The following is an 11014-nucleotide window of genomic DNA, read 5'->3' as shown; positions in this document are numbered from 1 at the left end:
AAAGATTGAAGTCCTCTGGAAGAGCGATCGAGCGCACAGTAAGGCGATCGAGCGCATCAGCGCTAAAGCCTATGAAAGGCACGCTCGAGCGCACACCTGCACCACAGAAGAGCTAACGCATGCTCGAGTGCGCTCGAGCGCACTTGCGCTGACCTGGCAGCGCTGAAGCCCTAATTTTTAGTCTAAATATCACATTTTCTTTTGGAAAGCCACGTTGGAATGCGTCGTTTTGAGCCTATTTTCGACCAAGAGTTGTTATTAAGCTTTTCAGACGTTTTCCTTTGTAAGTTTTATGTTTATTATGATTTCAATTGATTTGATTATGTTTTTTCTTATCATGAGAGGCTAAAACCTTCAACTAAGGTTGAAGATGAAACCTCATCATTGATTAGTTTCATATTCCTCATGTTTTTATTCGTACAATTCTGACCATAACATAAAGTATTTTCGTTTCAATCCAATTATGTGACAAAATTGTATTGATTGTTGTTTATAAAATTGTTAAAATGTTGGATATTTGATGTGTTTCATCCAACGGATACATTGAATCTTCTGATTGAAATTGGATATCATCAAACGAATACATGGGATCTTTTGATCTCAATCGGATATTCGTTGTCTTTTATAAAAACAATAGGACATGCTTAGGGTTTAATTTCTGGACGAATGTAAGAACAAAACATGAGAGTATAAACTTTGATTTAGTGAGGTGGATTCTGAAAACCTTAGTGCCTTTTTATCATTCCATTTAATCAATTTTAATTTTAGTTTATTTTTATTTTGTACAACAAAATTACTCAAACTTCGGAACTAGGTTAAGATAGGATTAGTTTAAATAGAAATTGATTTACACAACACAATTCCCTCTGGATCGACCCCGCACTTGTACACACGCTATATTGCACATGACTCGTGCGCTTGCGAGTACAATTAAATTTGCACAACAAATTTTGGCGCCGTTGCTGGGGAATTGTGGATCTGTGAAATTAATTTTTGTTTAAATTAATTTTGTTTTTCTACTAGTTATAAGTACCATTTTTTTGTTTTATTTTCTTTTTGCAATTTTTGTTCATTTTTATTTTGTTTTATCTAACAAAAAAAAAGGGGGGGGGGGGGGGCAAAGAAAAGTTTGTTTGTTTTCAGTTTGTTGCAAATTCGGCGAAATCCATTTCCTGCCAGTGCGATCAAGTGCGCCTCACCTGTGCTCGAGCGCACTCGAGCCTATTGCAGCACATTCTGCACACCTGCGCTGGACGTATCCATACTTAGGTGCGAGTGCACCGCAGACGTACGCTCGAGTGCTAGCCTTTGATGCTCGAACGCACCAGTGCAACTGCAATCAATCGTTGCTTACCTGTGCTCTAGTGCTCCTTTGCAGCTGGCAACAATAGACCTGAAGCAGCTAAGAATATATATATATTTGCATTTCTTTTGTTTCATATTTTGTTTGTTGATATTGTGGTTTCTGTTTTGTTTTTATTCTTTGTTTTGTTCTCCTTATTTTTGTGTGAATATTTTATTTTTTTGTTTAGTTAGTTTATTTTAGAGTTGTTGTTCGGTGTATGCTTGGTCGGAGATCCCTGAACTTAGATTTGATACCTCTAGATCTCGACTTAGAAAAAACCCTTAGGAGAACTCGGAGAGCACATGTTGAGATTGGAGATAACATACCCCAAAATGTGGAGCAACCTAGAGTTGAGAATGAGGATGCGAGAGCTGAGAATTTTGAGCAAGCTAGTGCTTGGAATGCGGATTTCACTACATCACTTAGGGATTTGTCCACACCCGTTACGACTAATTTCCATTCGTGTATAATGTTGCCACCAACCAATGCTACCCATTTTGATTTGAAGCCATATGTCATCCAACTCCTACCATCATTCCATGGCCTAGAACTTGAAAATCCTTATAGTCATGTAAAGAAATTCAAGGACATGTGCGCCACTTTTAAGTTTCAAAACCTTTCTGAAGAGTCTGTCCACCTTAGACTATTTCCTTTCTCTTTGCACGATAAAGCCAGGGCATGGTTGGATTCCAACACGCCCGGGTCCATTACATCTTGGGAAAGCTTGTTGAGTACGTTCTATAACAAGTTTTTCCCAATGTCAAAGGTAAATGAATGTAAAAAGAATATTAATTCTTTCACTCAGGAGGAGGATGAGAAGTTTTCAGAAAGTTGGGAGATATTTAAGGAGTTGTTGATAAGATGCCCTCCACATGGATATGAGAAGTGGAGACTCGTTCAGTTCTTCTACCAAGGATTGACCCAATCCAACCGTAGTAAGATCAAGTCAATTAATGGGGGGGCATTCTTAAGTTTGACGGGGGATGAAGCGTATAAGGCAATGGACAAGTTGTCTGACAGGTCACAACAATGGGATTTCTAGAGTTGTCGGGATAAATCTGCCCATATCCCCAAGAAAGGAGGCATCTATGAGGTTAAGGAGGACACTGATTTGAGGTTAAAAATAGATGCCCTCACCAAGAAGATTGAAGCCCTCGCTGTGGGTCAGTCCATCAATGGTGGGTTAAAGCTCTTGAAGTTTTATGGTTGTTATGATTTCAATTGATTTGATTATGTCTTTTGTTATCGTGAGAGGCTAAAACCTTCAACTAAGGTTGAAAATGAAGCCTCATCATTGATTAGTTTCATATTCCTCATGTTTTTGTTCGTACAATTCCGACCTTAATATAATGTATTTTCGTTCCAATCTAATTATGTGACAAAATTGTATTGATTGTTGTTTATAAAATTGTTAAAACGTTGGATATTCGATGTATTGCATCCAACGAATACATCGAATCTTTTGATTGAAATTGGATATCCATTCTCTTTCATTGTTCAAACGAATACATTGGATCTTTTGATCTCAATTGGATATTCGTTGTCTTTTGTAATAGGGAAAACTTCACTTACCCCCCCCTATACTTTCGCGGTTTTTGCAGACGCCCCCTCATTGTTCAAAAACTCTCACTTTCATGTATCCAACTTTTGTTTCCTTCCACTTTGCCCTTTCCATTAGGATTTTCTGTGAAATCCTAACCGGGGGGGGGTGTGTGAAATTCCAATCTTGCCCTTATTTTTTATTAAAAAATAAATTTTTTCTTTTTAAATCCTGACCCATGGGTTTACCGGTGGATCTAAGCCACCTGTATTGTGACCCACGAGTCATATTATTATTATTATATATTTTTTTAAAAAAAAGTGACGGTGTTTGGCCCACCGTGGGTCACAACCGGTGGGTCACAAAGTGAACCCCAGTGGGTCACTTTCTTTTCTTTTCTTTTCTTTTTTTCTTTTTTTTTTAATATAATAATTATAATAATAATGTTTTATTTATAAATAAGGGTAAATTTGGAAATTTTTTTTTTAAAAAAGGGTATAAAGGATTTTTACTTATTTGACCATTTGATTTAACTACAAAATCCTAACGGAAGGAGCAAAGTAGAAGGAAACGAAAGTTTGATACATCAAAGTGAGAGTTTTTGAACAATGGGGGGGTGTGTACAAAAACCGCGAAAGTATAGGGGGGGTAAGTGAAGTTTCCCCTTTGTAATAGAAATGGATTCATCAAATCTTTCATTAGGATTTTATAAAAACAATAGAACATGCAAAGGGTTTAATTTCTTGACGGATGTATGAGCAAAACATGAGAGTATGAACTTTGATTTGGTGAGGTGGATTCTGAAAACTTTAGTGCCTTTTTATGATTCATTTAATCAATTTTAATTTTAGTTTATTTTTATTTTGCATGACAAAATCACTCGAACTACGGAACTAGGTTAAGATAGAATTACTTTAAATAGGAATTGATTTTTGCAACACAATTCCCTGTGGATCGACCTCGCACTTGCATAATCTGTACTACACACGACTCGTGCGCTTGCGAGTACAATTAAATTTGCACATCACATGTGAACCTTGAGAAATCATCTACAAAAGCTATATAATATTTGTATCCACTAATTGACAGTACTGGAGAAGTCCAGATGTCAGTGTGGATAAGTTGAAGAGGAGATAAAGATACACGAGTAGATGGAGAAAAAGCTTGTGTCTTACTTTTACCCAATTGGCAAGAACCGCAAAGCAAATTTTTATTAAAAACTGAATATGAAACATAGTTTGAATGAGAAAGAGGTAAATTGTTATCTCTAACTACTCGAGTAACTACATCATTAGAATGATGACCTAATCTGAAGTATCATACTAAGGATGATGTTCATACCCCAAATAAAGCTATAAAAGACTTGTTGCTATTGAGGTTCTCCAAGTTTTGAGTAATGTGTGTGTTGGCTGCACTGTTAGCAAACAATTGAGGATCTTCAAAGACATTGTTGGATTGAGCCACCATTATTGCCAATTGAGGAGGAGGGTGTCTTTCTTGATAAGAGTAATCCATCCTATAGTAGTAGTCCAATGCTTGATGATTGAGTCTTCCACATATCTGACATGGTATGCGGGATGGCTGACAAGAGCCTGGAGTTGGCAGCAAGGCAGGTGCATTGTTGTACCTTTGAGCAGGAGAATAGGCAGAGGTGTTATTGTACCTTGGAGCAGAAGAATAAGCAGGCCTTGGACCAGGAGACCTATTGTACCTTGGAGTAGTGTTGAATGCAAGGGCAACAGCAGGGAATCTGGCAGCAGGTGATCTAGAACTGAAGTTTCTGGGAGGATAGCCACCACGGTTCTTGAATGATTTCTGACCTTGCTTCTGTGTAAACAAGGCAAAGGTTGAAGTATCAATTGCTGAGGCTTGCTACTGATTGATCAATGTTTCATGATTTATGAGTTCTTCTTGGAAATCATCAAGAGAGAGTTGTTTCTCTTAGGTCAACAGGGAAAATGTGGTGACAAACCTGTTGAAGGAGGAATTGAGGCCATTGAGAAGGAATGAGATCAGGTCCTCATCAGATATAGGTTTTCCCGTGGCAGCTAGTTGATCAAACCATACTTTGGCTGATTGAATATAGTCTGAGCAGGTCAAGGAGCCTTGGTGGAGACTCAACAATTGTCTTTTGAGATTGGCAATTCGAGACCTAGAATCATTAGCAAATTGGTTGCTAGGGCTGAATAGACTTGTCTGGAAGTATGAAGTCCATAAACTGTGGACAAGACCTTCTTAGATAATGTAACATTGATCCAACTGAGGATGCATTGATCCTTTCTATTCCAGATGGTGAATTCTGGGTTGAGGATTTCTTTAACATTGTCATCAGTAATGAATTTAGTAGGCCATGGTTCTATTCCATCCACTATGCCTACTAACTCATGAGTGCGCAGGATAGGCATAAATCTAGTTGTCCAACCAAGGTAATTTGGACCTTCAAGCTTTCCTTTGAATTGGGAAAGAGTAGGTGGGGAAAAAGAAGGAGCAGCAAAGGAGGTATTGGCTGCCATTGAAAAGGAATAGAACTGAGGTTTGTGTAATTTTTGAGAAGAATAGAAAGCAGCTTAAGGAAGAAGAGCTATGGGGCGTATGCCTACAATGGCTCGGATACCATAAAAGAGTTCTTAGAGAACTTAATTTTGCAGAATAATATTGTTGCTTTCTCATTAAGCTTAAATAGGGAAAAGAATTACACTTATAATGAAACACCAACTTTAACAAACTAAGTTGATGTAGAAGAGAAGTGTAGAAACATAAAATAGGAAGAGAACTAATCTAGTGTGATCACAAGAGAAGTGGTTGAATAGAAAACAGATTGCTTAAGAGTGATCTGTTTCAATTCAATAAGATTATACCATTGGAATGGGAGATGGAGCAGAACTACAAGTCTCAGCAGAATCGTGACTGTCATGACTGCGCTCGAGTGTAGTAATGAGTATGCTTGAGCCAACATATGATGGTAAGTAGCCATTACTAGCCGTTACTGTGCGCTTGATCTCTCTGAAGCTTGCAATCGATCACACGCGTAAAGCTTTGGAGGAACATCTGCTGTAGGGATAGCAGGCTCATCAGCAGTATGCTTAACATTCTTGAGCAAGAAATAACAAGTTCTTGGAGAAGCAAAAGATTTTTGCCCAAAGCTAGGAGTGGTTTTTGATATCCAAGTAAGTATTCTTCGTTCTTGAAATTTATTTTTAAATAGCAATTGTTCTTTACATGTTCTTCGTAAAGGATCTTGGTGGGGGAATTTGATTCCTTCCGCTACGCAAATATTTGATTTGAAATCCTATTCTCATCAATGAGAACCAACCCTAGTATCATAATTAGAATGTACTTAACCCTAATCCATTTTCGGGGTATTACAGTTCTGGTATGGTAAGACCTTCACCATATGAGGGTTAATATACGGGTATGATGATGTTATAGAATGAGAATATGGCATGACGAGATGATAATTAGGGTGATAGTATAAATAGAATGTGCAAAAACTTTATGTTTTATATTTAAATGTTTTGATGCATCGAGGAGAAATTACATGGGTCGTGCTCTATTTTATAAAACGGCCACTTGGCATTCATGCTCAGACCTTTTTCAAACATTTTGAAAAAACCTTCTAAAGAGCATGGTATCAGGATAAGTCATTTTGAGTCTTTCATCAGGGCTTATTTTTCACGGTTTTATTTCTATGTGATGTTTACTTACTAAGTCGTGGACTTACACAGTTTCTACCCTTTCCACCTGTGGGATATTAATTTTTCCTGCAATTTAGCTGGTACTAGATCAAGTTGGAGCTTAGAGTCTTTCAATGAGCTTGGGATGTGAAACGAGAATAGCAAACAGTTTTAACGTGCTCAGTACTTATGAATTCTAGTAATGTAGTAGATGATAGTTAGTTGTTGATTCATTTCATGGATTGTAGATTGTAATCTTATTGAGAGGTATTTTCGAAGTATTAATTGAAGCTCAAATGATATTTTTCGCATTTCCTATACTCTGATAGGTGTTTAGGGTAGTGTTTTACAGTTAACTCCCTGATAGTTAACTTGAAAATTCTACCTTAACTCACAGGTTTATTATTTTAATTAATTCATTAAGGCGAGTTATAATTAGATCCCTAAGGAGGCGCTCAAATTTTAATCACTAATTTGTATTAAATATTCGGGGTGTTACAATTGGATCACTAGGTCCTACAGATGAAATGGTGGATTTGAAAAAAAAAAAATATATATATATATATATATATATATATATATATATATATATATATATATATATATTAAGCCTCCTAAACTACTTAAAAGCTCCACAAAACTAATAGATGTCACACTTGGATACATCAAACTACCATTTTTTGGTAAATAAGTCACTCTGTTAGCATTGATTGTTAGAATTGATGGAAAAACTAAATTTGACCAAAATATTCTGAAAATAGACTCACTTTAACCAATGAAAAACCGTATTTACTTTTTAGAATTATTAATTAGTAAAACAATTAAAGCTAACCTAAAAAAACAAAAGTCTATTAATAAGAAATTAAAAAATAATAACAATAAATTAAAAAATAAAAATAAAAAATCTCAAATGGAAATGGGGGGGGGGGGGGGGGGGGGGCGGGGCATAGCTCCATGAGGGTAGCGGTGACCCCATCAGGCCATCCCCCGCAAGTCACCCCTGATTTTTGTTTTCATTTTTTTTAATTATTATTTTTGTTTTCTTATAAAATGGGGTTAGGAAGTATTTGTTAAAAAATGGTCTTATGTGATGCACGTGACCACTTTTCCATCCACCTTAATAGTCAAGACTAACATAGTGGCCTATTTGTAGAGCTGGCAATTTTTGACACGATCCGTAAACCCGACAAAAAATTAAAATATTAGGGTTTGGCATAAACTGTTTTAGGTCATAAACAAGTTGATCTGCTTGACCCTTTTAAGAAATTATATTTTTTTTTATATAACAAATACATGTTAAAACAGGTCAAACGGGTTGTGTTGGATTAGGTCAAACGGGTCAAACATGTTATGTTTGGGTCTAAATTGAATAAAACAGATTTACCTGTTTATTAAACGGGTCAAGCAAGTCGTGTTCAGGTTTACCCTTATTAGGTTGACGGGGCAAATGGGCCGACCCGAATTCAGGTATCTATTTTGCTAGCCTTACCTATTTGCCACAAAATGGTAGTTTGATGTATTTAAGTATTACACGTGTTAGTTTATGAGGCTCTTTTGAAAGTGGATGGTAGTTCAAGGGGTTTAAATGTATTTATCTCCTTTTCTTTTCCACCACCTAACTCATCCCCTAACAGGCAAATACTTTTTCCTAAAAACACATTCTTCTGCCTAACAGAATTCATACAATTTTCTACAGCCACAAGTTGGTATTTTTATTTTAGGGATGAACATTCATTACCCCCATGTGGTTTAAAGGCTTTAATTTTGCCTATCTCGGTTTCAATTCGTATAGTAAATGGTACATCACTTATGACTAAAATCGAGGATGGTAATTCTGTCTAACTTTTGCCAATAAAATTGACGAAATTGCACGTCAATTGAATAGAAACTGCCACATGGCCATATGACTCATTAAAAATTTAAAAACAAAAGATTAAGAAAAAAAATAGAAAACTAAAATAAGTATAAAAACATTAAAATAATTGTATAACAAAAAACATTAAAATAAAAATGGAAGGGGTGGCTCGCGGCAAAATGGGTTGGCTCAAACCACCTCCCGTGGCCAGCCAAGAGGTGACCGAACCACTTTTAAGGGCTTTTAGGGTGCCCAAGGCATTCCTGTTTGGCCAGTAGGTAGTTTCGGTAACCCCCAAATAGCAAAATTAGGTTAGCCAAAATTAGGGCTTTTGGGCACCCCCATTTGACTAGGGAATGGTTTTAGCCACTCCCATTGGCATGTTTTGGCCACCCTTAAATAGTAAAATGGGGTGGCCAAAAACACTCCTAAGAGCCTTGGATGTTGTTTCGTCCACCCCTTGCGACCGATCTAGAAATGGCCGAACTACACCCATGACTCTTGGTGTGGCATATGACAGTGTCAATTTTAATTATTATTTGAATAATAAACAATATTCCATATACGATACGAATTGAAACCGATATAAGCCAAAATAAACTTTTTAAAACACAAATACTAAAAATGGGTTTTAACAATTTTTTATCTTGTCGCTATCTTATTGCGTAAAGATGCAAGTAAAAAAGATGTAACACGTGAACAACACACGTGTTAAAAAGGGTTGTGAAATGTCAATATTCAACCAACATGAAACCCATCTAGGAGTGCTACTTAATTGCTCCCAAAGGAAAAGGTCAGTCCTCTCACACCCACATCTAGGAGTTCTAAACTCCCATCCCTCCACGTGTTCCCTTGCATGTAACACTCCCACAGCTGTCAACTCTCTTTTTAACGACACAAATCTCTCACGCACACACACTACCACCACACCATGGCCGACCGCCACCCCAGCTCAGCCCCAACACAGAGACCCACATTCCTCCGTAAAATCCAAGACCATGCACCAAACTCCACCCAGCTCGTTGGCTTCTTGACCCTCCTCATCTCCTGCTCCGTCTTGCTCATCCTCACCGGCCTCACCGTCACAGCCACCGCCCTCGCCGTCGTCTTCTTCGCCCCACTCATCCTCCTCTCCAGCCCCATATGGCTCCCACTCGCCACCTTCCTCTTTCTTTCCACCGCTGCCTTCTTGTCCATGTGCGGCTTCGGCGTAGCCGTCGTCGCCGCCTTGTCCTGGATGTACCGCTACTTCCATGGGATGAACCCTCCCGGGTCGGACCGGTTCGACTACGCAAGGAGCAGGATTTACGACACCGCCAGCCATGTCAAGGACTATGCTAGCCAGTACGGTGGCTACCTCCAGAGTAAGGTCAAGGATGCGGCACCCGGGGCTTGAGATTGTACTCTCACAGGACCCAACTGGATCCGGTTCACCACTGCGGTTTGGACTGGTTACGGTGAACCGGGTTTTTTTTTTTTTTTTTTGATGTCTTGTATTTTCTTTTTTCTTTTGTTTAGCGAAATTTCCATGTCCGTATGGAAGCTGGGTTTGTTTGGACTTTTGTTATGTGTTTGTTTGACTGAATCTGATGGTTCTGATTAATTATTTATTATTATATATATATATATTGTTTGAACGAATCTTGTTTCCAGAATTACTAGCAATTCTCGGCTGTGGTTAAAAAGCAAGGGATTTTTTTTTTTTTTTTTTTTTAATTGAATGAAATTTTCTGAACGAAGTATTCGATTTGAAAGTCCTGCATTCTGCAGAATCGACCACTGGCCATAATTCCTTTGATTGCTAAATTAAGGTCATTTTTTGTCTCAAAAAATGGTAATCTGTTGCATCCAAAGCACAAGTTGCATAAAACAGCCTTAAGCTTTTTTTTCTTTCCATTATTTCATCCCCCATTGCAGAATAACTTCCCACACAGTAGGAGGATTTTCAATTTGAGATTTCTTCATAACCTTCCTCCAAATTCTTCTACCAAACCCACAAGCAAAAAACAAGCACAAGACCATGCCATTAAAGCCCCATTGCATCACTCTTTAGCGGTAGTTAAACTCTCTCTTATTTATTATCTTTGATGGCATTCCATGTTTCCAAGCAAGCTTAGACACCCTTCTTTTGAAATACACCAAAAACAGGTTTACCCATTTGTCCTACTTTCGCCATACACAACTCTGCATCTTCACCATATCTTCAGACCTAGCTAGCAGCTGGCCAATATCTTAGATAAAGAGGGCCATCTGCATGCCAATTATCAAGCAACAGATGGATATTAATTAGTGCCATCACCAACTTGGAAACATGATGATGCTAGTGATTAGTTTCTGTTTAAGCTATATTTTTGTAGTTGTGTGCGGGTTTGTTGTTTAATTTTTGGTTGAAAGATGATGATGCTGTTGGTGTAGAAAAATACGGTGTCCAAACATTAGTAACAACCGATTTTCAAGTACTGCAACAAAGTTACACTAGCTCAAAAGTAGATCAAACTAAATGAAAAAATATATACTTCTTATTTAAATGAAAAAAAATATGGGGAAAATATTGGAGTAAATATCCACTCATTTTTGTTTTAATGTCCAATGTTTAAAAG

The 11014-nt window shown here is 37.5% G+C and overlaps 1 protein-coding gene across 1 annotated transcript; it reads left to right on the top strand.

The window, feature by feature from the left end:
• The first annotated feature begins 9238 nt into the window (after nt 1-9238).
• LOC132185602 (Oleosin family protein) lies at nt 9239-10008 on the top strand. Its single transcript, XM_059599358.2, has one exon. The coding sequence runs from the start codon at nt 9346-9348 to the stop codon at nt 9808-9810; it is 465 nt and encodes a 154-aa protein (XP_059455341.2). The 5' UTR covers nt 9239-9345; the 3' UTR covers nt 9811-10008.
• The last annotated feature ends 1006 nt before the right edge of the window (nt 10009-11014 follow it).

This window comes from Corylus avellana, chromosome 7 (genome assembly GCF_965113065.1).
Source record: "Corylus avellana chromosome 7, dhCorAvel1.hap1.2, whole genome shotgun sequence".
Taxonomy (NCBI): Eukaryota; Viridiplantae; Streptophyta; class Magnoliopsida; order Fagales; family Betulaceae; genus Corylus; species Corylus avellana.
This window is presented reverse-complemented; position numbering and strand designations above follow the sequence as displayed.

What these genes read in the sequence shown, in the direction of transcription:
- LOC132185602 (XM_059599358.2), top strand. Translation starts at nt 9,346, where the DNA reads ATGGCCGACCGCCACCCCAGCTCAGCCCCAACACAGAGACCCACATTC.